Source organism: Megalobrama amblycephala, linkage group LG4 (genome assembly GCF_018812025.1).
Source record: "Megalobrama amblycephala isolate DHTTF-2021 linkage group LG4, ASM1881202v1, whole genome shotgun sequence".
In the NCBI taxonomy this organism is placed as follows: domain Eukaryota; kingdom Metazoa; phylum Chordata; class Actinopteri; order Cypriniformes; family Xenocyprididae; genus Megalobrama; species Megalobrama amblycephala.
The window spans coordinates 11,900,743-11,928,300 of NC_063047.1; the positions used below are offsets into that span (position 1 = coordinate 11,900,743).

The 27,558-nt window shown below is 36.5% G+C and overlaps 1 protein-coding gene and 1 long non-coding RNA gene across 8 annotated transcripts in view; one reads left to right on the plus strand and one right to left on the minus strand.

Annotated features, from left to right (window-relative positions):
- On the minus strand, positions 1-27,195 carry LOC125266668. 4 transcript variants are annotated; one of them, XM_048187547.1, is made up of 40 exons: positions 26,632-27,195; positions 25,857-25,877; positions 25,289-25,766; positions 24,655-24,858; positions 24,494-24,584; positions 24,313-24,394; positions 24,107-24,213; positions 22,484-22,582; positions 20,933-21,075; positions 20,622-20,766; positions 19,559-19,753; positions 19,286-19,465; positions 18,961-19,113; positions 17,358-17,486; positions 17,211-17,278; positions 16,865-17,104; positions 16,103-16,228; positions 15,923-16,001; positions 15,534-15,639; positions 15,134-15,319; positions 12,137-12,283; positions 11,706-11,747; positions 11,023-11,443; positions 10,160-10,309; positions 8,367-8,457; positions 8,201-8,282; positions 8,009-8,115; positions 6,937-7,035; positions 6,712-6,854; positions 6,430-6,577; positions 6,122-6,316; positions 5,852-6,031; positions 5,562-5,723; positions 3,679-3,807; positions 3,082-3,149; positions 2,769-3,008; positions 1,613-1,738; positions 1,307-1,385; positions 1,090-1,210; positions 1-916 (listed from the first exon to the last, which is right to left on the minus strand). In XM_048187547.1, the coding sequence occupies exons 1-40, from the start codon at positions 26,666-26,668 to the stop codon at positions 678-680; spliced, it is 5,838 nt and encodes a 1,945-aa protein (XP_048043504.1). In that variant the 5' UTR covers positions 26,669-27,195; the 3' UTR covers positions 1-677. The 4 variants fall into 4 exon arrangements, 3 of the variants coding, with proteins under 3 accessions (XP_048043504.1, XP_048043503.1, XP_048043502.1); XM_048187546.1 differs by lacking the exon at positions 26,632-27,195 and having other exon boundaries at positions 10,160-10,306; positions 25,857-26,613; XM_048187545.1 differs by lacking the exon at positions 26,632-27,195 and having other exon boundaries at positions 25,857-26,613.
- The window catches only part of LOC125266677, a 13,114-nt gene continuing 2,451 nt past the window's right edge, over positions 16,896-27,558 (plus strand). Inside the window, exons 1-6 of one of the 4 annotated variants that reach the window (XR_007184534.1) lie at positions 16,896-17,037; positions 17,214-17,444; positions 18,986-19,062; positions 19,232-19,471; positions 19,578-19,705; positions 26,644-26,725. This is a non-coding gene — a long non-coding RNA (uncharacterized LOC125266677). Of the gene's footprint in view, positions 17,038-17,213; positions 17,445-18,957; positions 19,063-19,231; positions 19,472-19,577; positions 19,706-26,643; positions 26,726-27,558 lie in introns of all 4 variants that reach the window. The other 3 variants (XR_007184532.1, XR_007184535.1, XR_007184533.1) reach the window with 3 other exon arrangements.

A 27,558-nucleotide genomic window follows, 5' to 3' on the forward strand; every position in this document is an offset into this window, starting at 1 on the left:
ATTTAAAAACAATACAGTGCGCGTTTCCACACGATGGCAGTGTTTTAAAACCCACACTTCTGATCTAAAAGCTTACAGCCTATTATTACAAATCGAGGAGGAAAGAGAAAGCAGACTCGATTAGAATGATTAGAAAATTGCATTCTTGTCTGTGAAAGTACACGAAACTCTTGTAATTAAAGAAGCCTACTATTATACTTATTTATTTAATATATGGTATAAGGGACCACATGTTATGAAAAAAAAAAAAAAAAAAAGATGACTGGACTCTGGGTCAGCTATTCAACATACTGGATTCCCAATACTTTTCACTGCACATATAATAATTTAATTTATCTTTATACAAAATATCTTTGAGTGTTTTGTTCTGTGAAACAAAGTATCCAAGCATAAAGGCACAGAAGAAGGGAATTTTATTCATGAAAACATGTTTATTTCATCCTAGAATCCTGATCTGTTTGCAATAATAAAGGAAATTATTGGATGAATAAACCGCCACAGACATTTATATCAATAAACCTTTTATTGCACTTATTTAAATGGCATACAAATACATTTTACACAAAAAAAAAATATTTACAACTACAGAACCTCCTCACTTTAATAGTATAACAATTTGATTTGGACCCATATTTAGTATGACTCTGGAGTGTGTTTCTATATACATTCTTCAAGCTCTATCTTCGTGGTGGTGGTCCACCTCTCCCTCTTCCCCTCCCTTGACCTGGTGGAGGTCCACGGCCATTACCTGGAAGAGGCCCGGGTGGCCTGGGACCTGGAGGGCGAGTTACTGGTGCCCGAGGATTTGCCGCAGCCAAAGACACATCCCTCTGGACATGTACCCCTTTCCCGGTAGCTGCAGCGCCTGGTTTGCCTGTCACTTTTGGTGACTTGCTAAGCTGGTCAGTTGGTTTCTCTGTAATAAAAATGGTAAGTTTTCACAGAAACAGAAACTCTGTGAAATGAAGACTGTTCCAGACTCAAGTTTTATGATTTTGGAAGTAACTCCTACAATGTCTGGACCAGTAGGGGAAACACAGTAAAAGAAACATGTCATGACTAGTTCAATGAGTTGTTTAGCCCACTGACCAGCCTCTTCAGCAGATGGAGGGGGAATCAGGGACTTGTTGGGCATAAGATCCTCCAGGTCTTTCATCACCTGGTTGGTACTGTCCTTGTTGTTCCTCCTGTTCTTCTCCTCATCTCTTTGCTAAATGATGGAGCAGAAAATATAAACCAATAGCTGACACTGCTGAGGTCACAGGTCAGACAGTTTTACCATCATTTACAAAAAATGTTTACCAACCATTTGCATTTTGCGTTTTAATTCCAAGTTAGCGTTCTGATATGCTTTGGACACAGCATTCAGGTAATAAATAGCCAACCTGTCAGAGACAAGACAGACAGGTACTTTTATTAAATGCAAGTAAATCATATAGCATTTACCTTTATACTTGACTGTGGCGAGCAGGGCGGGCGAGAGCCTTGAGAGACTCAAGGCCGGTGCGCCTCGCAGGTGGAGCTCATTATCTCTCGCGTCACCGGCCTCGCGCCGTTCCCTCGCGGCTCTCGCCCGCCCTGCTCGCCACATTGACATTAGGTGACTACTCACACCATGAGCAAGACTGCAGACATTATGAGGCCTGGGTTGGATGCATAACTGAAGATGTCGGCCATAAATGGTGGCAAGTCCTTCTCTATAGTCTCCATGATCACATCATACATCTTATCTTTTCCACTGTGGAGAGACATGGATCTTTTAGTGATCAAAATTAAAATAAAAAATATCTGAGTTCACGATCTAGGCCCTTTATTTTATTTTACTTTACTTTATTTTTGCTGGTCTAAAAATGTGACAATTTTAAAAAACAATTATTTTTATTCCATATTAATGGACCAACATGAATCAAGCTTGTTATACTGTTACAAGATGTTTTTGTAACATTTTAAGGCACACTTGTTCAAAATATCCTGCAAATACAGTATCTCACAGAAGTGACTACACCCCTCACATTTTTGTAAATATTTTATTATATCTTTTCATGTGACAACACTGAAGAAATGACACTTTGCTACAATGTTATACAAGCTGTACACTCACTACTTTACATTGTAGCAAAGTGTCATTTCTTCAGTGTTGTCAAATGAAAAGGTATAATAAAATATTTATAAAAATGTGAGGGGTGTACTCACTTCTGTGAGATACTGATAATCACTGCTTATTTAATCACAGTTTATAATCTCTTCGCTAAGTATTTTATAAGATCTCCAGTAATAATGTGACTTTAATTATGGAAGCCCATTTCCACCAATTTTTTAATTGAGATTAAAAAAAAGATTAAAAACAGAAGTAATTATGGGATTAAATGTCTTAATTCTTAAAAAAAAAAACACAATTATGGTATAAAAAGTCAAAATGATGGCATATGAAATAAGTAATTTTTTTATGACAAAGTGTGTCATAATTTTGACTTTAAATCTCATGACTTAGCATCATAATGTCTGCTTATGGCATAAATATGACTTAGTATGTCATAATTCTGACTTTTTGTGTCATAATCATGATTAACAAAAGCATGATTTTCTTTTCTTATGTGGCATAAATTGTCTTCCATTTTTAATAATTAAATAGGGATAACAAATCTATTCATACAGGAATAATTTGTTGCAGTTCAGGCATTCTGTACTTTTCCCCTTTTTGGCCTTTTTGACCACAGCAAGTCTTTTCAAGGATAAGTACATACATCTTGTTTAGGTTTAAAAGCTACCTGAAGGGTCCACAGTCAAAAGACGGTGGCAGGGTCATAATGGAGTAGATCACAGGCATGAGACTGAGGAAGAGGACGAGGAGAAGCAGTCCCATGTAGAAGTTATTAGAACGCGAGGCTTTGAACACTCTCTCATGGGGAACATTACAGGCCATCACTGCCCAGCACTGGTAATACATGGAGCTCAGAAGACGCAACAAGTTTATTCCCACCAGCCCAGGAGCGTAAAATGCACCCATCCTGAAACGCACACATTATGTAAATCATCACACTGTCCAGAGATGCTGTGTTCTCACTTGCATGATCTACTTACCAGATCATTCCCTGGTTGAATATGAGCCCAAGTACATTACCACTGATGTCAAACTCTGCATAAGATGGCTGCAGAAACACAAACACACACACATACATATATGCATAAATATCTGTATGTACAACAAGAAATAGAAAGAGATGTCACAGTAAAAGATACCTCTCTCTCTCTCTCTCTCTCTCTCTCCCTCTCTCTCTCTCTGTAATTAAGTGCCCTGAATGGTGTAGTGTGTCTCTCTGTGACTCTGGTTGTAAAGCAGCCCTATCACCTATCCTGCCACCTTCTCATGGTGTTCAGTTGACCTCGGATGAGTGAGTAGTATGTTACCTATATCGAGTGACAGGAAAATGAGGGCAACAGGGCAAAGCCATATAGAGCAGTCATTTCTGAGCACAAAAACTTGACATAATCACCGTCAGTCAGGTTTCTACCATCTGCCCTGCTCTTGATGGGAACGTTCTATCATCGCAAAAATGCTAAGAACTAAACTCAACAATTATAATGTGCATACGACAGAGGTCATCCAACTGATGCAGCTTGCTTACACAGTGTTACGTGAGTAACTTGAATAACAGCAGGGTGTGAGGTTGTACTTACAAAGCCAGCTTCCAGATCCCAACACCAGCAATAGTTGAGGAATCTCACAATCACAGCTCGTAGGAAGTCCCCTATCAGAATGGTCAGATATGTCACCTGGATGTCGGACACGGTGAGCTTCACAAACTCCTGTTAGGAATTGAAACAGTACATTTTAACCATATAATTATATTTGATACATGAATTTCTAAGACCTTTAACTTATCAGCATGATCAAAATTGTGCTAACAAAATCTACTACACGCCTTCAACACTCTGATTGAGAGATCATACTTTTTTTTTTTAATTAATATATTCTAAAAGGTTGTGGTACATGGTACACTTTTTGCTGTGAAATCCTTAATGAATTTTATAAAGTAAATGTAAGAATAACTTTTATATTGTTAGTAATATTTAAAGATTAACATTTACTAGACTGCAGCAACTTCAGTTTCCTTTATTATTATACATTATTTAAAAAAATCATGTTAAAATGTAAGATAATATGATACAACAGGTGTTCATTCTCAGTCATCATTGTATTGCATTGCATTGTGTTTCCCCCCTACAATTAAATCTACAAAGCATTTTAAAATATAATCTTACTAAGACATATTATTTAGAGATACAGAGTAACATCTGGTATTTATATGCATTTTATGCGAGTAGTCTGCTATAAAATCTCTGATTTTTCTAGCATTGCTTCTTACTTTTTGGCCATATAAATAACAATATCTGCACCAAACTGCATATTTATGCCTAGTTTGTGCCTCTGAATAAAACTGATGTTTTTTTTCCATTAGTGTGAACTTCATATTCTCCCTTCCTGCAGACTTCAGTTACAACCCTGCCTCAACACGCTTACCTGTCATTTTCAAGTAACCCTGAACACCTTGGCTGTGTCCAAAAACAGGCAATGACTTTGTAGGCAGCGTTTGCACACAAAGTTACCTCACAAATCTGGTTGCAGACAGACTTCTGAGGCAGCGTAACGGTTTAATGATAGATTATATGGAATAACAGAGCGAGCTTTGGTGAGAACTAAGTGAATATTTAATAACCACAATAATGATTTCACACCAGAAATGATATCAGAAGTGGAAAACGTTGGTAAAAATGTTTGTTTGCACACAAACCGACCACCAAATGCACCTTTCAGATGCCATCTTTATTTCCTAGGTTATCTGGCACAGGATTGTTGGATATCAAAGGCAGCAAAGGACACTTCTATGCTGCCTGCAAAAATCGATCAGATGAAGGTATCTCAGGAGACAGGAAGTGAAGCTAACATTGGATTCGGACGTGCCTTGATGCCTTCCTACTTTGGAATGCATCCTCCGAAGACAGCATTTTAAGCTTTCAGACGCAGGCCTTGATGAGCTGGTTCAGGTGTGTTTGATTGGGATTGGAGCTGAACTCTGTAGGACAGCAGCCTCTATGAGCCATGAAAACCTGATCTATCAAAAATTATATGCAAACTTTTTTTTAGATTACTTTTATATTTTTGTGACTAATATTTTGTCAGGCTCTACAGAGTCAGTGCTGCCAACTTAGGGAGATGCTAGACTTTTTCTCAAAAAAGCAGCTTGCAACACACTTAGTGACATTTTGCACTGCTTGTTAACATGCAGCCAGTCACTATATTATACTTGTTCCGTTGTCTGACAGAAAATATATAAATGAGAACAGCTTTATTGGACATTTGGTTATAATAAAATTCAGTTTGTGAGCATTGATTAGGAGAGAAAACATGTAAAGTGCTGAGAACTGGCACATTACGTCATGTAGTGACTTTTCGAGCAGGCTTTAGCTACTTTCCATTGAAAATAGTAGGCAACGTTGTCCAGGGTTAAGCACTGACTGTTACTGACAAGTTTGGCGATGTTGGTGCTGACGGTACCTACAATGCCAACTTCTGTCTCCCAGCATGGCCCCCTGATGACATCAGCTGGGGAGATGTTTGGAGGTGGAATGTTTTCTGTGACGTTGTGATGTAAGGTGTAGTTGGCATAGTACTCTTTAAGAGCCCAGATGGTTTCATTTTTTATCTGTTTCTCGTTTTCAAGCTGTGAACACACAATACCAAAGAAATGGTTCACATAAAATGTAACGGGTATATGTATAAGGGCTCATCCCAAAACTCTTAAGCACAATAATATCCTCTTTTCATTATGTTTATGATTACTAGCCATACCTTTGCATTGACTTCATCAAACAGCGCAAACAGAAAAGTGTAGAGGTTGCCCAGAAAGAGGGCGAAGATTCTGGCCAGCTGCCATTTTAGGGCGATTCGAGGGTGATAGTCTTCCAGCTCCCCTATAACCTCAAACAGAGGTGGACACACCAAGCCCAACAGTGACATCACAATTTCAACCTGACCGAAGAAGAAACAGAGTTTCACAATTTCATTGTTTATGCCATCATATTAAAAAAAATAAATTAAAAGGTAAAAGGAAAGGGGTACCTCGTTTTTTTGAAGCCATGTCAATTCATTCCTGTCCTTTTTGGCAAATTCTTGAGATCTTTTGACCACAGTGTAGATGAGGAATCCGCTCCCACCCAAGCAGCACAGGATGAGAACGTTGGCTAGGACACGTAGAAAGCGGCGGAGGTGAATGTTCTCATCCTTTAGGTTTTCCTGCTCATCCACTATAGATTCCTTAGGGAACAAGACTCAATTATTGTTGGATTTGATTAGTCTAGCTATATTGACCCAACAATTTTTCACAGCACAGTGCACCATTCTTTGATACTATTGGTGTCATCATTAACCTTGAAGCTTGTGGTGGTGGAGGCGAATTTGTTGTCAGCTGTCTCTGGGTTTCCTATAAGGTAATCCCAGCTAGTAAACAGCTTCCAGCAAAAGGTGAAGTTACCGTCCTCTGCTCCATCTCCTCCTTCATTGGCATTACTTGCCATTCTAGAAGAAAAAGGCAGGCCATTTAAAAAAGAGAGAAAGAGTGTGCATATTTTCAGCAAAAAGAGCATTGTCAGTGAGTAAAACTCTATACAGAGCGACACTGTCAATGCTGCAGATGTAGTCATTAGACTCACGTTCTGATAACCACCATAAGACTGTAGCCGAATATCCCAACACCAACCAAAAGGTATGACAGAGGTAACCGGAACTGCAGGAATCCAATACTTCGTTGATTATTGTAGTAACCATAAAACAGAATGGAGTACTTGCAATAACCCTGCCAAAGGTAAAATCCAAATAAGACAATAGGAATCTTACAACCTCATTTACACAGAATCCAATAGTAAAGAAATCCTTACGCCAAACTCAAACAGGACAGAGAAGTCCATGGCACTATCCTGTTCCTCTCTTGGGACTGTTTTTCTGGGAAGGGAGCCGTAAGGCATGCCCATCAGTACCTACGAACAGAAAGACACAGATCATAATAGTGTAGCTTTTAAAATAATGATGTAAAAATATCTACAGCAGACATTAAGAATCAATCTTTATGTTTATTCAGAATGTACACTGCCATTATAAAGTCGATTTAAAAAAAAATATATATACTTTTATTCAGCAAGGATACATTAAATTGATCAAATGCAAAAGTAAAACATTTACAGGTATAATGTTACAAAAGATTTCTATTTAATACAAAAGCCATTTGTTTGAACTTTATATTCAAAGAATCCTGAAAAAAATTATCATGGTTTCCACAAAAATATTAAGCAGCACAACTGTTTTCAACATTGATAATAATAATAATAAATGTTTCTTGAGCAGCGAATCAGCATATTAGAATTATTTCTGAAGGATCATGTGACACTGAGGACTGAAATATTTGCTGCTGAAATTCAGCTTTGCCATCACTGGAAAAATGGCATTTTAAAATATATGAAAATATAAATAATACTCACAACATTACTATATTTACTGTTATCAGGGGCGCAGGAGACATTTTTCAAAGCGGGGGGACCAAATTGTTTGGAGATCGCATGTTTCTCCATTTGAGAGCGCATTTCGTGTTCACATCCGCGACAAAACAGTTGATTATTTACGAACGAAAGCTCGCAGAAACTTGAAAAAGGTCTCATTTGAAAGATAATATCCTAAGCTAAAAGATGATATAGTGTGACTGATTGAAGCAACCCTTATCAAAAGTACGGGGGTCGATTTATGTCTTTTCAAAACTGTGGGGGTCCTGACCCCCCTGTCCCACATGTCAACGGCGTGCCTGACTGTTATTTTGATCCAATAAATAAATACAGCCTTGGTAATCATAATAGACTTTGAAAAACATTAAAACATCTTACCGACCCCAAACTTTTGAAAGGTAGTGTACATTACACGCCTAAAAGGTGTGTAAACAAAGATATTAGCATCACATCTCACCTCTGGAATAACAACAAGCCCAAACACAAAACCAAAGAGAACCAGGTTTAATCCATACATCCACCGCAGGAAAATGAAGTAGGAGGCAACAGATGACCCAAAGTGACCTGTGACAATAAACAGATGAGAAGAGAATAAGAAACACACTGAACACTTTTCGATAAAAAAGAAAATAAACAGAGATGAACAGACTTTCCACTTCTTTTATCCGACTCTCCCAGGGAATGCATGCCGTCTTGAAGTTTTCAAAATCTCTATTGAATTTGATTAATTTCTGAGAAACAAACAAACAAACAAAAAATATTCAGTGATTGCATTTAAAATGAAACATGTCAATGTGGAATATGTAATGCTGTACCTTAGTCATCATGACTTTGAATGCATAGAGTCTCCTCCCTTTTCCTTTGCCCAAAGCCCCTTCAAACTTTTCCACAAACCCCTGGGCTTCTCTAACAGGTTATATAAATAGAAATTCGTATTATCATGTAAATATATATGTATGACACAATATCAAAACATTCTGTTTTCGTTTCAGATTTCAACAGGGCATGAATATTTCTTCCTGTCCTGTTGGGGTTGTGATCTTTGCATGCTGCTATACATGTGTAGATGGACTAGCCCATTTACTTACTGGCTGGTTCTGCTTGTATTATGCAGCATTACCATTCAGCATTGTGTTGTAAGCACCAAAGACAACACGAAGAAAAATATCATGTTTCACTCACAACCTTCACACTCCGTAACCTGAGGCTACAGCCAATTAATTAACTCATCAATGCATAATGAATGTGAATAGTGCAGATGGGATGGACTAACTAAAGATATGTGAGAGCAATAGCCGGCCAAACCGACCCAAATGTGAAAATTCCATCATCATTTACAACCTTCTGTTGTGTATGACTCGAAAGCAAAAGAAGATACTGTCCATAGTGGTCTTGTGTTGTTTTAGACCCCTTTGACTTTCATTTAATGGGCAAAAACTGTTGGAACGTTCTTCAAAATATCTCCTTTTTTTCTGAAAAAGTAAGTAAGTTATACAGGTTTGACTTGAAATGACCCTGACAGCAACATAGTGTTGGCCAAGATCCGGCCCACATCTGGTCCGCGTGTAATCCACATGTACCAGGTGTGGGCCGGATCTGGGCCACACTATGTTGCTGTCTGGGGACATGAGGGTGAGTAAATGATGACCTTTTTATTTTTGGGTGAACCAACCCTTTAAAGTTTTCACATGAAAATAGTATGGGGACCAGAGTAACTGAAGTTACCTGAACTAAAAAACAATTTTCGTTTCTTGAAATACAAAATTAGAAAAACTTTTTTATTATACTACAATTACACTAATAGAGACTCAACAATAAATCCATGTAATCCAGAGAAAACAGTAATTAAACTGCAAAGCTCCTCATTATAGCCTGTGGTTAACCATATCAACATGTGTGTATTGTTTGGGCATGACCACATGACCTTATGGCACTTTGTACATGAGATCTCTGAAGGGAGTTGTACCCAAACATGCATGCAAGAACTGCCCTCAAGAAACATCAGCATGCATAAAACAGCGTCAAGCTCATGAAAACATAACACACCTCTCACCTACCAGAAGTTACCCATCTAGAAGCTTTGCCAAGTGAATGTCCCCTTTGTGGCAGTTACTGATGCTTTCTTGGGCAGTGTGTCAGTCTCTACTAACTTTTGAGGGCACTTGTCCAAACTCTCACTTGTCACCCACACTGGTCAATTCCACTGGGCAGTCTGAGGTAAAGGTTCAGACGGAGGCCACTAGGTAATGAATGCATTGGCGTAGTCTCTGTGTCAAGTGTTTTATCTCAAAGTACAATCGAGCGCGTTTTGGATGATGGTGATTCTTTACCGAAGCTTTTTGTCACCTTCAAAAGCACCATGTCTGTTCATAATTCAAAACTACTTTCATGCCAGCAAGAATATTCAGCCAATAAGAGCTCCTTTAAACATAAGCTTAAAGTGCATTAAGAGATGTGAAGATGCAAGAAAGCTGAAGCACAGCAACTTGTAAGCTTTAATGAAGCACATAAACAAACATGAAACTCATGCTAAATAAATGAACTTCAGTTGAGTTAAAGGTGACTGAAACAAGAACACAAACAATGAGTAGAAGGAAATCCGTTTTACTTCAGGCACTTGAGTCTCCTCTTCATGCGCCAGGGTTTGTTCCGAAGTGTTGCTATCAGCTTTTTCTTCTCCTCCACTTCCTCTTTTAGCCGGGCCATCTCTCCCTCAGACAAAGACTCATCTTCTGAATTGGTGTCCGAGGATGAACTGCTGCAGAACAAAGCCGAGACTCAAGAGTCAGCAGTCAGTCCTTTAAGTCCAGGTTAACAGTATATTCCACAAGGATATTGTTGCTTTGGTGCATAAAATGAGTTCTAGTCAAGTCAAGTCAAAAGTTCTAGTGAGCAGGATGGCCATGCAAAGCACTTCCAGATCATCAGTTGGAAGGCAAAAGAAAAAAAAGAATGAAATGTCCAGCTGAAACCAAAAACGTATAGCCAATGACAACAATACTATATGTATATGTATGATTGAATCTTCCAACAAAAAAGTATTATAGAGCTAGACATTTTTATATATGTATACATTTTATATATATATATATATACACATTTTATATATATATATATATATATATATATATATATATATATATGACATAAGATATATATCTTTAAATAAATAAATAATATATATTTATATCAATACAGTCAATACAATACAATATTATGATAACAACACTTTTGCAGATGTTCAGAGGTTTTAGTTCCTTGGCTGCATTTTATTACAAATGTTGTCATATGAATAGTTGAGAACATTCAAAAGTTCTTTGATGGCAATAGATGTGTATGGCTGTGGAGGTAATGAGGAGTGTTGAGACTGAACAGCACTGTGTGTGTGTGTGTGTGTGTGTGTGTGTGTGTGTGTGTGTGTGTGTGTGTGTGTGTGTGTGGCATGGAGAGAGAGGCTAGAGAATACTGCACCTGCTGTGTTTGCCTTTGATCTTTTTCTTATCCTTATCTTCCTGTTTATCTTTACCTCCTTTTCCTCCTGCTTTGCCATTCCCCTTCTTCTCTTTACTATTCTCCTCCTCTTTCTCCTTCTTAGTTGCACCTTTTTTCCCTCCTTTTCTTTTATCTACTTTCTCCTCTTCGCTCTCCTCTTCTGAGTCATCTTTCTTGGCAGCCCTCTTCTTCGCACCCGCTGCTTTCTTCCTTCTTCCTTTCTGCTCTTCCTCACTCTCGTCTTCACTTACTTCCTTCTTCTTTCGGCCCTTTCTCTTCCGTGGAGCCTCCTCCTCCTCCTCTTCTTCACTCTCCTCCACGCTATCTGCTGGCTTGGCTTTCCTTCCTCGAGCTGCAGGCTTAGGTTTATTCCTGCCTCTTGCTCTTCTTTTTGAATCCACTGAAAAGAGAAAATGTGTTTAGTATATATATATATATATATATATATATATATATATATATATATATATATATATTAAATACATTATGTAAGATGACTGCATGACATGCACATTATTTAAAATAATAAATAAAAATAATAACACAGTAATATTTTATTAAATATTATCAAAAGCAATAATATAATAAATAATAATATAATGATGAATAATTAATATATAAATAAAATAAAACAAAAAAATTCAACCATCTTCAGAACTTACCGTCACTTCCACTATCATATTCCGCATCGATTTCCATCCCAACTGTAGCACACACACATAAACTATATTAATTTCTTTCATTTGAAATACTTTCACAATAACTCAATAACACAACTATTTAACATCCTGTCAGATGAGTGCACTTCATGGTATACATGCTATATTGTGTTAATCATTAAAACAATTAACATATATATTAGGTAAACTGGCTAAATAAGGGTCATCATTCAAGCACTCACTCACTTATGCATACCAGTTTTAAAATCATCAACTGCACTATATCAGAATATAACCACTATATCAGAACAGTAAATAAAAGTTTCAAATGGTTACCTAACCTATTCATATGCATCTAAAATGAACAGTCTACTAGTATACACTGAATCAATATGCTTCAGAATGGTCTTCTTCTGATATTCAAATCTACTTACCATCATCCACATTTATCGCAATATCATTTTTTCTGCGGGGCATCTTGCCGGTTTGAGTTTGAGTCCTGCTATTCAGTCTTGCGAGGCATCTAGAGCTGATGACACACCTGACTGTCAGGTGGGTCTCTGTTAACAGGCTCTCCACTCCTAAAAAAGGAATCAAATGTCTCCTTGACTACAGTAAATGGTAGTCAAGATCTAAAGCCAAGAGAGCCAGCAAACAAAACGCCGGTAAGCAGGACAGATAAAAGATTTAAATAATCAGAGAATAATCAAGGTGTCTCTCATGATACCTAAACACAAACAGGTTGGCTAAATGAAATACTGTAATATTTTTTCTAGAATTAAAATAAGAAAATAATAAGTCTCCATAATAATTGAAGTTCTGATTTTTAAAAAAAAAAAAAAAATTTGAATTCTTCATTAAATTCATGTTAATTCAACAACAGCAAATAAAATCTCAATTAGTCATTTTTGGACCTTGTAAAAGAGGTAACCTTTTTTTTTTTCATTTTATATTCTTATGCCACACTTTTTTCCCTCCTGGTTCCATTTCAGTACAACAGATTCATATACTAAACTATAGTTCAACTATGGTTAAATTTGTGTCTTTGTTCTTCAATGTGTGTAATTGACAAGGCATTGTGTCAAGAGGAAATTCGGGCACATCTAAGGAAACTAACCTTCTTGTTCAGACACAGCACAGCAGCCGAATACCAGTAATTGTTTGGAGTTAATTATGTTCAAGAGGTCTACTACTATAACATCCAGTAACAGAACTACATTCACACAGATCAGATATCCAGCATATAAAAGTGGTTTCTCTTTGGCCGCTGCAGGTAAGCTACATGATGTCATGAAGACCTCATCATGGTTCACAATAAACGCAAAAACACTGTAAAAAATCAAAACTCATTATATTTTGTTTCTTTTTTTGCATGTTCTTTTTGAGCTTTACTTCCAAAAGTTGAGATTTGAGAATTTTATCAATTTAAAAAAAAATCTATTGGATAAACACAGCAAATGAAGTTTAGTTTACTAAAAGCAAAAATGATTTTTTACAGTGAAGCTCAATTAATGATTTAATTAACAATTCAATTAATGAAATGATGCATTAATACTGTTATGAGCTTACTATTCTTGGTTTCTTACTAAAAGAATTTTTAAAGAGCTGTATCTTCAATTAACAATGACTCCCTAAATGAACAAATAAACAAAATCTCAAATGACTCCTGTTAATACTTAATGAAGTCTACCCATGTATTATGGATGACCATTTGCATTGTTAATGAAACTTATGTGCCAATTCTTATATATAAAATTGCCAAGATTTGATACAGGGATATCATAAGGTTCTTAGGATAGTAAGATCTCTTCGATCCATCTTCAAAAAAGGTGCTCGAAGGATATTCTCAATGTTTTTTACCGTCCTCTAGTGGGTTTGTAACAAACTCCCTCACATAAATGGTACACAACATTACCCCAAACAGAGCAGCATGGGCCGTGGAATGATAAGTGAGTCACATGCATCTTTGCTGCCAAATCTGTGGCTGCAGGAAAATAATCCAAGACATTAGACACCCCTAGAGCTGAGAGCAGATTTGAGAATACAGTACCGCGCATGGAAATGTTGCGGGCCATCTGACACGCTGATCAAGATAAAGCTGCATGGATTTGAGAATAGGGAAATAATGAAATGGAGACGAGAGGCATAATGGTGGGCAAAGCCAAGCCGTCAATCGGTTCAGAAATGATTTAGTTTCCAGATCTCTGGGGGCCAGTGTCTTGGCGAATAATGCTACCTATAAGTTTGTGCTACCAACACTATATTTGCATTGTTTTAATGGTAGGTTTAGGGTTTGGGGTAGGTATGGACGTTAATAAAGCCTCAAACCATGTCACACCACATGAATATTACGCTGGTAGTCTGATAGGTAGCAATTTTCGCTAAGCAGGTAGCACAAATCGTCAGAACACCGGTTCACACAGAACGCGTTTTTGCTGTTAAAATCATGAGAAAAAGCCAGCGGAACAAAAAAAAGTGCAAGGTCTGGAAAAAAATGTGTATTTTTTTAAATGCTGAACTTCATATAACTTAAAACGCCACATTTTTAGAATGCAGTGCCATACGTGTGATGCGGAGCACAAGGGTTAAAAACGTCCATCTATCGCCTACACATTGAAAAACAATGGATTGGGTTTATTACGGTGCTGACATTTACACTGGCCCCCCCAAAAAGCATTTTGTCACACTTAAAAAGGTAAGAAATCTGCAAACAAATGATGCTAGGCCTTTTTTAGAACTAGACTTTTAACCAGTTGTATAAAAAAAGTGTCTTTGGTCTTGATTTCAACCAGTATATATGTTACTTTATGTGATTCTTTCAAATTTGATTTTTTTTTTTTTTTTTGTAAACTGTGTTCTTGCTATCTTTAATGCCACTTGGTTTAAAATGTAGTTATATAATGCAATGACACTCATACATTTTTAAGTGTGGCGTAGATGTCCAATCACTTTCCACTGTAAATAAGACGCATGTGTTCAACCTCCGTGTAACTCTCAGAAGAACATATTAGTCAAACAAATGCTCACTTTTGCTGCTGCAGTTTAATACCTTGTTGTAACTGGCATGTAAACCAACAATCAAGCATTTTTTTTCTAAAACTAAAAATATATATAAAACATAAGTCAAAATATGAAACAAATCAAGAGATAGTTTGTCCCCAATTTGGCCTGTGTGTAACAAGAGCAGTCATTTCTTTTTCACAGAGATAAGACTTATCAATCTAGAGTTACATAGTCACCTTGAGCTTCATTCGTGACATGCTGCAGGCCTGGGCACAGGATTTATACTGTATTACAGTATCAGCAAGAAATAAAAATGGTCATCTAATTGCCAAATGTTGTGCATGCAATATAGAGATTCACATCTATTTATATCTGTGCTGTTTATCTCCTGTTTGAGTGAGAGTTTTTCTGTGGCTGATGTGGGTGACCTGGAAGATGTCCAGATGATGTGTGGCCCCGGGATGCAGGGGGTCTGGTAGTTGTGTGGGTCGAGGTGACGGGAGGTCCAGAGTTTTGAGTATGCTGACTCTGTGATTGGTGAATAAAGCGACCGTTCTGCCCAGCTTGTCTGTGATGCCCTGCTTCATCTAGGCTGCTGCTTTCTTCATTCACTCCTGAGAAAGAAGAGGCAGAGAGACCTTTCAACTGCTGTCTCAGAACAATGTTATACAGAAACAAGGGCATGTTGTTTTAAGACTGTGGCCACCTGTTGTCCAAACACAGCACATTAACTCTTCAACATTAATGGAAAGTTTCCCTGCACCGGTTCCAAGATCCTGTCTAGTGCATTGACTGATGGGAGCTGTGACCCGTTCAGTGTGCTCTCACCCAAATCGCTGTTGCTGTGTTGTTCTCCTCCTTTCCTCGCCTGCTCCAGTTCATTGGCTGCCTTTAAGGCTGCAAGTTTGTTCTTTTTCTTGTTTTCCTCATTTTGCTGTAAATACAGAATTGGAGAAATTCAGTAACATGACAATAAATGACCTACAGATTTTATAAAAGTAGTGAGCAGAGATAAAATTAAATTGAAATAATATGAAATATATTTTGGTCTATGTGAAATAATAATAATAATAATTTAAATTAAAAAATTTTATGCTAGCTCAATGTTAGTGCTTCCACCTAGTGGTAAATTTACATAATGTCATCTGCTCATGTAGGCTAACTGTAACATTTACTGTAAGGAACATTTGAAGAGACATTTGAACTTCCCAACTTACTGTTTGAAGTTTCTTTTTCAGCTCCATGTTTACCCTTTTGTATGTTTTAGAAGTGGACTGCAGATAATATATCGCAAGACTAAAATGACAGGAAAAAACGGCGGCTACCATTACACACATATTCACAGAAGTAAGTTACAGGAAAATCATATGGATGTTTTTAGAGACATTCCCACTTACACCAAGAGCAGAAGAAAGGGCAGCACCAGTCCGGGGTTCGAGACATAGCTGAACACTTTTCCGAACCAGGCAGGGAAGTCTGTCTCCAAGGTTTCCTGAATCACGTCAAACATGCGGTTTTTCCCACTGCAGAAAAAAATCTCTATGTTACTCAACGTAACTCTGGTTCCCTGAGAGGATGATTGTAAATATGTCGATGCTTTTATTTATTTTTATGTTTATTTCTGTCTTTCTTTTTATTTATTTTTGCCGACTTTACATAAACTCTTCAAGTTATAATAACCGTATTTTGTGCTGTTTTTAGGGAGGGAAAAAAGGATGTGAGAAAACCTGCACTCTCCTGCACTCTAGTGTTAAAGATCCGCCATTGCAAGACTTGACTTGTAGGCACACCTCCAATCATTCATACTCGTGCAAATTTTACTTTTTAACTAAATACATATACACATACAGAAATATCTAATAGCCAATATCTCTAAAGTCTTTGTATTTATATTTATATTTATATTTAAGAGATTAAAAGCTTTCACCACACTGACCAATTTTGAAACACTAGCTATTAGCTACTCAATTCTAAATATAGTAGTCAACATTTGAAGTGGATCTAAACCTTTCATCAAAGTTGTCCTAAAACCTTCTTCTTAGGACAACTTAGTTCTTAGGACAACTTTGATGAACTTTTTTGATCCACATCAAATGTTGACTACTGTAGATTTCTCCATAATCCCCACCATTCCTGATTCATACATAAATGTTCAGAACCTGAAGGGTCCGCAGTCGAAGGAGGGTGGAATGGAGACAATGGTGTATATAGCAGGCAATGTAGAAAGGAACAGGATGACCAGCAGCATGGCCATGTAGAAGTTATTGGAGCCTGAAGCTTTGAAGACCCGTTCCTGAGGCACATTACAGCACATCACCGCCCAACATTGCAGGTACATGGACACGTGAAGCCGTAGAAGATTTAATGCTGGAAGACATGGAGCATAGAACGCCCCCATCCTGATACACACATACACATTGACAAAGATTTGATGAGATTTGGAGGTATACTGGTTTCCTTTTGAAAGGAAGAAAACATGCTACATAATATGGTGATATTGCTCACCAGATCATTCCCTGGTTGAAGATCAGCCCCAGAACATTCCCACTGACGTCAAACTCTGAGTAGGATGGCTAATGAAGAAAGCACACTTCAGTTATAAATGAGAGGGAATCCTTGATACTGACTTCTGCATGTGCTGTGGATACTCACAAAGCCAAACTCCAAATCCCAGCACCAGCAGTTGTTTAGGAATCGCACCAGTACGGCACGGAAGAAATCCCCAATAAGCAGAGTGATGTAAGTCGTCATTGTGTCAGAAATGATGAGACGAACAAATTCCTGTAGACGCAGAGGATGCTGATAATCTATAACCATTTTATGTAAAGCATTATATTAATTTAACACTTTATTTTAAAACTTTTTTTGTTTATTTGTTTAAACATACACTCAATGTTTGTTCAATATACAAATGAATATTTATATATAAATCTAATTTAAAGTATAACTTTATTCTGAGTAGATGATCAAATTAATGCCAAAGCATATGTATTTGCCAATTACCAAACTGTATTTAGTTTTTAGTTTTTTTTTTGTAATTATATTTTTCAATAATTTTAATGAAATACATATATTTACAAATATTATACTCGTTTACGGTCGGTAAGATTTTAACATTTATAAAAAGAGTCTTTTTTGCTCACCAAGACTGCATTTATTTGATCAAAAATACAGTAAAAACAGTAATATTGCAATTTGTATATATATATATATATATATATATATATATATATATATATATATATATATATATATATATATATATATATATATATATATATATATATACACACACACACGTACATACATTGTAAATTTTAAATTATAATATTTTGCAACATTACTGTATTATACTTGCACTACCGTTTAGGGTTGGTAAGATTTTTTTTACGTTTATGCTCACCAAGACTGCATTTATTTTATCAAAAATACAGTAAAACCAGTAATATTGCGAAATATTATTAGAATTTAAAAAATTTTAATGAATAAATATACATATATATTAAAATGTAATTTATTCATGTGATGGCAATGCTAAATTTTCAGTTTCAGTGTCACATGATTCTTTAGAAACCATTCCAGAAATCTGGTTTGGTGCTGATGAAACGCATTGATAATAATTAGAAATGTTGAAAACAGTTGTGCTGCTTGATATTTTTGTGGAAACGGATGTCAAAGGATTCTTCAATGAATAGAAAGTTCAAAAGAACAGTATTTATTAGAAATCAAAATCTTTTGTAAAAATGCAAGTCTTTATTGTCATGTTTGATCAATTTAATGTGTCACTGCTGAATAAAATAATTAATTTATATATTTTTGAAACCAGACCCCAAACTTTTGAACTAAAGTTTAATTCACTGGAAATTTGTCAAATAACTGAAATGCGTAAATCTTAAAAACAGGCTGAAATGTTTGTATAGAAGTCATTAATAGCCACCTCACCAGTGTCTTAGACTAATTTAAGACGGCTGTGTACATTTTCAGCTCAACAAATGGTGTGATTTTGGGTTAGGATTGCTTAACTTGTACAAACAACTCAAGATGGGGGAGTGTTTGGGAAAACTCTAAAGTTAACTCTAAAATTCTAAAGTTTATACCACATTTTGCTCACTGGAGGTTAATTAGACGTTATACAACATTTTTTTAATGCTGCTTTGGAACATATTGTGTTCCAGTTGTACTGGAATTTGTAATGTTAAAAGAGCTATACAATTACATTTGAAGTGAATTGAATTGAAGCACTCTTCCCCAGTACCTGTCCCACCATTGTCTCCCAGCAGGGCCCTCTGGGAACATCAGCAGGGTGCACCGTGATCGGAAGAGCAGTCGAATTGTCTGGCACAGTCCCGTTGTACAGGTTAGCCTGCCAGATTGTCATATTCTTCTTCACAATCTCCTCTTCTGCCCTCTTGAAAATATGTGACAGTTAGGAGAATAAACGACCTTCATAAGAAGATGATTTAGCGCAGATTCTGTGTCTCAAGGGGAGCTGGAATGATGGAAATCATTGCTATTCTGTACAACAGAAATACTGAAGATGAGACTGTGAGGGCTTTAGTCTTTGTTAAATGAAGCTCTACCTTTAGTTGGATGGCATCCATGAGAGCGATGATGAACGTGTAGAGGTTTCCCAGGAAAAGGGCGAATATGCGTCCCAGCTGCCACTGGAGGGCGATGCGTGGATGATAGTTCTCTAAAGTGCTGATTACATCAAACAGCATCGGACAGAACATTCCCAACAGAGACATCACCATGTTAACCTGAAGGTATGTAAAACCATACAATCATTCAACACATTCATTTTTATTGATTAACAAGAGGATTACCATTGTGCATTGTTACATGAGTCTGACCTCATTTCTCTCCCACCAGCCGTAGTTCTCTAGTCCCTCCAGAGCGAACTTCTGAGACCTGCGTACTACAAAGTAGATCAAGTACCCACTCCCTGCCAGACAGCAGAGCACCAGGAAGTTGGCCAGCACTCTAAGGAATCTTGTCAGGTGGATGTTGTCATCTTTTCTGCTCTCTTGCTCCTCCACAATGGTCTCCTGTTAAAGCGCTGAATTTATTATGAAGCCAAGAGAGGCCATATCAAAGGGGTCATATCTTTTTTATTTATTTTCCGCCTCTGAAGAATAAGCCCCCCCCCACCCCTCCCCTTAAGATGTTATTTGAGGTTTTATGGTGGCAAAAACAGACATAATTTATTTTTTCATTAACATTTTCCATCCTCTTTCTGACTCAGAAACAGGCTGTTTTATGCTGTGCCTTTAAGACTTCTGTTTAAATGCTTTTTTTTGCATGTGAAGGTATAGAAGGTATAGCATAATCTCTAAACACTGAATAGGCATCATTGATGTAAATGTGGCATTTATTTGTTAATATACTTGTCTGTCTGATATGAAAGCCCATTTCAGAAAAAAATCATGCTTTTGGTATCATAATTATGAGAAAATGTAGAAATTACGACATACAAAGTCACAATTATTAGATAATTTTAAATTATTAGATAAAAATTCAAAGCTATGATAATTATTATTACGTATTATGTCATAAAAAGTCAAAATTATGACAAAAAGTCCAAATTGTGAAAAAAAAGTCATCAATATGACATAAATATGACAAGTCACTTTTGATTATAACTATCACATAATTTTAGCCTAATTTCATAATTTAACATTTTTATGTCATAGTTATGGCTTATAATTTCATTTTAGGATTTTTTTCATTTTTCTTATTCTCTTAAATATTTTATATCATAATTATGATTTTTTGCAGCTTCTTATCAGTTCATGGTCTTTTTTGACTGCATAGGATGCTTACAGCTCTGAACAAAATTTTTATGGAATTTTTATCTTCTTTTTATGGACAAAATGGATTTGGGGCCAGCACAAGGAAAAAAAAAGAGAAACACACCTTAAAGCTAGTGGTGATGGAGGCAAACTTGTTGTCTGCTGTCTCAGGATTTCCAATGAGGTAATCCCAGCTAGTAAATGTCTTCCAACTGAAATTAAAGCTGGTGTCATCTCCGCCACCTTCTTCATTGGCATTGCGGGCCATACTGTTCGGTAAGAGAGAGGAAATCAATAAAGAAATGTTTTGTGTATAAACTAAGTGGCAGAAAGGTGCTTATGGACACACTCAACATAAAGGTTTCTGATATAGACATTACGAGTATAATTATAAAGGCTAAACAAGCCACTATACAATAGACTGTTATCACTCACGTCCTGATTACCACCATGTAGCTATATGCCACTGTGCCCACTCCCACCAGGAAGTAGGAGAGAGGCATACGGAACTTGAGCCACCCAATGGCCCGCTGGTTGTTGTAGTAGCCATAGAAGAGGACAGAGTACTTAGCATAGCCCTGAAACAAAAATAAAAACAAGTGTTGGACTGTGAGGTATATACACTATAAACATTCAAAACTTTGAGTCAGTAAGATTTGCAATTAGTAGATTTTATGCTCACCAAGGCTGCATTTATTTGATCAAAACAGTAAATATTAATATAAATTAAAATAAATGTTTTCTATTTTAATATATTTTTAATTGTAATTTATTCCTGTTTTGGCAAAGCTGAATTTTTCAGCATCATTACTCCAGTCTTCAGTGTCACATAATACTTCAGAAATCATCCTAATATGCTGATTTGGTGCTCAAGAAACATTTCTTATTATTATCAAGGTTTTTTTTTTGATTGTTTGTTTGTTTGTTTTTTGATGAATAGAAAATTCAAAAGAACAGCATTTATTTTTAAATACATTTTTTTGTCTTTAAAGGTGCCCTAGAATCAAAAATTGAATTTACCTCGGCATAGTTGAATAACAAGAGTTCAGTACATGAAAAAAACATACGTTGAGTTTCAAACTCCATTGCTTCCTCCTTCTTATATAAATCTCATTTGTTTAAAAGACCTCCGGAAAACAGGCGAATCTTAACATAACACCGACTGTTACGTAACAGTCGGGATCATTAATCTGTATGACCCCAATATTTGCATATGCCAGCCCATATTCAAGGCATTAGACAAGGGCAGCCAGTATTAACGTCTGGATGTGCACAGCTGAATCATCAGACTAGGTAAGCAAGCAAGGACAATAGCGAAAAATGGCAGATGGAGCAATAATAACTGACATGTTATTATCCATGATTACATGATATTTTTAGTGATATTTCTAAATTGTCTTTCTAAATGCAATGCAAATTTTTAAACACTTGCAGTCTGTATAATTCATAAACACAATTCATTCTTTGTAAATCTCTCCAACAGTGTAGCATTAGCCCGCTAGCCACAGAGCATATAGCCTCAAACTCATTCAGAATCAAATGTAAACATCCAAATAAATACTATACTCACAGGAATCGATGCATGCATGCAGCATGAATGACGAACATCTTGTTAAGATCCGTTTGAGGGTTACATTAGCTGTGTGAACTTTGTTTATGCACTGTATAACTGCACTTATAGTCGAGAGCTCGGGAGGGCAGGGAGCGAGAGATTTAAAGGGGCCGCGCAGCCTGAATCGGTGCATAGTTAATGATGCCCCGAAATAGGCAGTTAAAAAAAAAATGAATTAAAAAAAATCTATGGGGTATTTTGAGCTGAAACTTCACAGTCACATTCAGGGGACACCTTAGACTTATATTACATCTTTTGAAAAGACGTTCTACGGCACTTTTAATCAATTTAATGTGTCCTTGCTGGCTAAAAATATTATGTCTTTAAAAAAAATCTTACTGACTTTTTGAAAGGTAATCATATAAAATCTTTACCCCAAAATCCCATAAGACTGCAAAATTCATGGCACCGGCCTCTTCCGCTCTGGGCACGGTCTTTCTGGGTAAACTGCCATACGGTTTCCCCATAAGAGCCTGGAAAGTGAATGAGATTGTAATACATTTAAGAATGAGCTGGTTACATTGAAGGAAATACTGTGGTCTTCATTACTAATATTTTACAGTGCACAGCATAAATGAGTACACCCCCTCTGAAACTTCTGAAAATCAGCAATTACTCAATTACTTAGAAGACTTGTTAGGGTTCTTTAGAGATATAATGTTCCAGCAAGTCTGCTTAATCAATTACCAAAGAAGCATGTCAAAATTATTCAGGAAAATAAGATTTTCTTATCAAGGTGATAAAATGTTGTGCAGCAAAAATGAGTACACCCTCCTAAAAGTTACTAAATAAAACAAAAACAAAAAATTCTGTTGTAAGTTTAAGGCAATGTTTGATCAACAGGTAAGTATGTTGAACCAAAACATTTAAAGAGAAGTAATTTCTAAAAGTGTTATATAACCCACTGAATCATTCTCAGACTTCATGCTGACAACAATGGAAGCACTTGGGAAAGAACTGTCAGGAGACTCATTTCTTTAGCACAGAAGAGGACAGTGGCACAAGAGGATTACCAAATCATTGTTTTAAGTGTGAAAATATAGCAAAAGTAACACAGACATTCAAAAACAATGGACTTGTGACAAGGCCCCTGAAATAATTAGGCCTTCATTTTAAGCTTTCATTTAGTGATGAATTTTTTACTAGACAAAGAGCAGGAGAAATACCAAGCGAGTGTCTCAGAGCCAGCAAAAGCTATGAAAAGAGTGACTGTTTATCTCACAGAGTAAGATGCAGCCTGCAGAAATGACATGCATGGTTGTTGTTCTCGCTGGAACTACCTACTGTAGCCAAAGCACAATAAAGTCAGTCATTTCCAAAGCCAAAATTTACAAAATATAGATTCTGGGAATCAACACTCTGCTCTCATGCATCCAATTTAATCATTTTGGATCTAACAGCATCCAAAATGTTATGGTGTTGCTAGAGGAGGAGTACCTGAGAAGTGCCTGGTTCCCACAGTAAAGTTCAGTGGTAGTAAAGCTCTTAGGGATGTATGAGTGCTGAAGGTGTGAGGGAGTTGTGCTTTATCAGTGCTGTCATGAATTCCCACACCACTACACAAACTTGAAATGTTAACACTCTTGAGCGCCTGTGGGGGATTCTTTAGAGACGAGTTGAGCAACACTCCCCATTAAAGATCAGGGCATTTAAGGAGCTCATCATCCAGGAGTTAAACAGGACAGATGTGACAATTTGTCATGAACTTGTCTGTGCCAAGAAGGGTCAGATCAGTATATTCAAAATTATGGAGGTCATCTAGGGTGTACTCATTTAAACAAAATTGGCTAATTTACTTATTTTATGGCTATTAATGACATATATTTCACAGTTTTTATTATGTATATGTTTAATACATTTTAGTTTTGCCATCTTTCCATAAATTGTATTAGTGATCATGAAGAAAATACATCTTTTGTATTTGTTCAGAGGGGGTGTACTCATTTATGTGCACTGTATATCATTTTAAACTTTGCCATATTTAATATATTTCTCACCTCTGGAACCATGACCAGCCCAAACGTCAGTCCAAATAAAATCATATTGATGCCATACATCCACCTTAGAAATATGAAGTAAGAAGCAACTGATGAGCCAAAATGGCCTGTAAGGAAATAAAAAGAATTTGTTTGTATATTAGAAAAGATTGGGGGGGGGGAAACAGCAGGAGAGACAATGAAGCTCAAACTAAGAAGCATCACACTTTCTATTTCCTTTATCTTCATCTCCCACGGGATGCAGGCAGTCTTGAAGTTCTCAAAGTCACGCTGAAACTTCATCCATTTCTGACAATTAGAGTAAAAAAGAAAAATGATGATCACTCTGAAACTGTAGAAGGAGATATTCAGCTCCATTAGTTTCACACACAGCGTTCATCTCCTCACCTTCATCATCATGACCTTGTAGGCATAGAGCTTCCTGCCTTTGCCCTTTCCCAGAGCCCCTTCATACTTCTCCACAAACTCCTGTGACTCCCTGTGACAGAACACAAATTGCTGACATTTTGAAGCTGGTGTACATACACATAAAAACAGCAGTGACGTACCTAAGGATAAGTAGTTTTTTCCTCATGGGCCAGGGCTTTCCTCTCAGTGTGATGATTAGCTTTTTCCTTTCGTCCACTGCTTCTTTTAACTTTTCCAGCTCCTCTGGGGTCAGAGAGCCCAAAACTCCCAATGCCTGATTGTCCTTTGACTCTGACTCAGAGTCAGATTGAGATTCTGACTCAGATTTAGACTCAGACTCTGAGCTGGGAGGGAGAAATGGATGCAGGTATGGTAATGGATGCTGAGTGAGACTCAAACGTCTGAGACCACTAATGGAAATGCTTGCTATTTTGCATTTCCATTGCAAATTATATTAATAGCAAAACCATTTCGGAGAAAAGTTGAATTGTAAAATATACATTAATTTCAGAATTTCCTAAATTTTCAATAAATCTTTTTTTTTTTTTTTTTTTTTTTTTTTTGCTTTAATGCAAAAGGATAAAGATATTCTAACAAGCTAAAACACACTTTTAAAAAAATTATTTAAACAAACTTCTCAGGTTTCTATTAAAAAAAAAAAAATCCTAGACTTTTGGACTCCATTTAGTCCATAGTGTGGTTGTAGTTTGACAGAAGTTATGGCTATACATTTATTGATTTGCTAAAATGAGTCGCAAAATAATACAAACTTACATAGTTTCTGGTTTATTTCTTTTCTTTTTCTTTTCCTTCAAGGGCATGTCGTGACAATCTTTCTGTTTTGTCTTTTCATGATTTGCATCATCCTCCTCATTTTTAACATGCTTCTTTTTCTTTTTCTTCAAATCTTTTTTCTTCTCATCATCCAGCTTTAATGTCTTATTTCTTTCATTTTTAATGTTCTTTTTCTCCTTGCTGGATTCTTCCTCAGCCTCCTCTGCATCTTCATTCTTTTTTCTTTGCCTTTTTCCATGTTTTTCACCCGCATTCCTTGCTCTTTTGTGCCGTTTATCGTGTTTCTTCTCCGCTCTTTTATTGCCCACCTCAGTTGTTCTCTTCTCTGAAGTTCTTCTCCTGCCAACTTCATTTCTCTCTCTCCTACGTTTGCCATCTCGTCTCGCCTGCTTCTCTTCACCTTCCTCAGAATTTTCCTCCACTTCTACATAGTAAAGGCTAAATTCATTGTCCTTCCCTACAAAAAAAAAAAAAAAAAAATTTACATTGTCATTAACATACAGTACAAAATAAAACAAACCATACAGAAAGCAGCCAACCTTCCTACCTTCATCCACATCAATGCTCACTGTAAGGGCAAACAAAACAAAAAAATAAATATAAAGAGAGTAAGACATAAGTTCCAGACATTGTTTAGAAGACATTGTTAAGTTCTGAAAGGTCAGACATGGTTCCCAGCAGCTGTTTAGCGTCTGCTGTATTGTTTGTGACCACAGTGTAACCAGACCGGTAAGTGCTGACCGGGTCATTACATGCTTGGTTGTGTTGTACAATAGACACAATGGTGCTTTTCATCTTCAGTGTCAATGCAAACTGTCCTCTTACAGAGTTCAAAGGGCAAACAAATGAAAGTAATGTTCATAAGTTCACATACACACACTTAAAGTTCATATTTTCTGCATGACCATCTTGGCATTTAACATATACAAAATATACGATTAAGTCAATAGGTTTGCATCAAAATAAAAAATTGTAAGGCATAAAATATAAATTTCCTTTCAAGTAACTAAACATGTTTTTAGAATCAAAAAATCGATATCATATTTTATAAATTCTTTGCAAAGCTGCTAATCTTTTATAACAAAAATCAATATCATATTTTTAAATATTGAGGCAGACTGTGAAAAGGAAAAGTACAGTATGTCTTCTTTGCAAAGCTGCTAATCTTTTATAACAAAAATTAAAATTATTAAGTTAAAATGGTAAATCAGTTGTGGCTTAACACTGTGAATAAAGTATGATAAACACAAAGTATCAAATGTTTAAAAATGGTATGAAAAAAAAATGTATAAAACACACATAGAAAGTAATAATCATCTTACCGTCACTTTCAGATGCGATGAGTTTATGCCGTGGCATTCTCCTCTTGAGTGGCCTTCACTCTGTGACCTCACGCATGTGTCCATGCATACACAAGTAAGTGTGTATGTGTGTGTGTGTGTGTGTGTGTGTGTGTGTGTGTGTGTGTGTGTGTGTGTGTGTGTGTGTGTGTGTGTGTGTGTGCGCGATGATGATGATGGTGGTGATGATGTTGTAGCAATGGAGCATGGCCTGACTGAACAGAACTTGGCGGGTGATGAGTACCGTGCATGAAGAGTTCACTTTTTACTAGCATTCAGCGACCTCTCCCAGGAACAATAACCAGTCGAAACTCTATAGCCTCTCAATTTCACCGCTTTGAATTATTCAACAGAATTATGACTCTTTTTTTCAAAAAGAAAGGGCGTCACACAGTACCAAGACAAAATAGATGATGATGGTCTAATGACTGACTATAGAAAGATCGAAGAGGGAGATAACAGACGATTAGTACCGCAGGGTAACCAGGGTCACCCAGGTGAAAAAAGTACACTTCTATAAAGTACTTAAAGTGCTCTATTTTCATGCACTAATTTTGTACTTATATGAAAAATTCTTCTTTAGTAGTTTTTAAGATTGAAGTGTACTACAAGTGGTAACTAAATACATGTTTTTCACTACAGAGATAGTATGTTAAAAAGCACATTCTAGTTCATATTCATGGTGTCTCAAAATAGCAGTTGAGTACACTTAGATGTTCTTAAGATTATCTTAAGAAGTACTAAAGAAGAATTTTTAATATATTAAGTACAAAATTAGTGCACAAAAAAGGAGCACTTTAAGTACATTATGGAAGTGTACTTTATTTTTACTTTTTTCACCTGGGCACTTCCACTTATAGTGCAAAACTTACCCTAAATACTGCTTCAGTTTACAGGAACTAGTGCAAT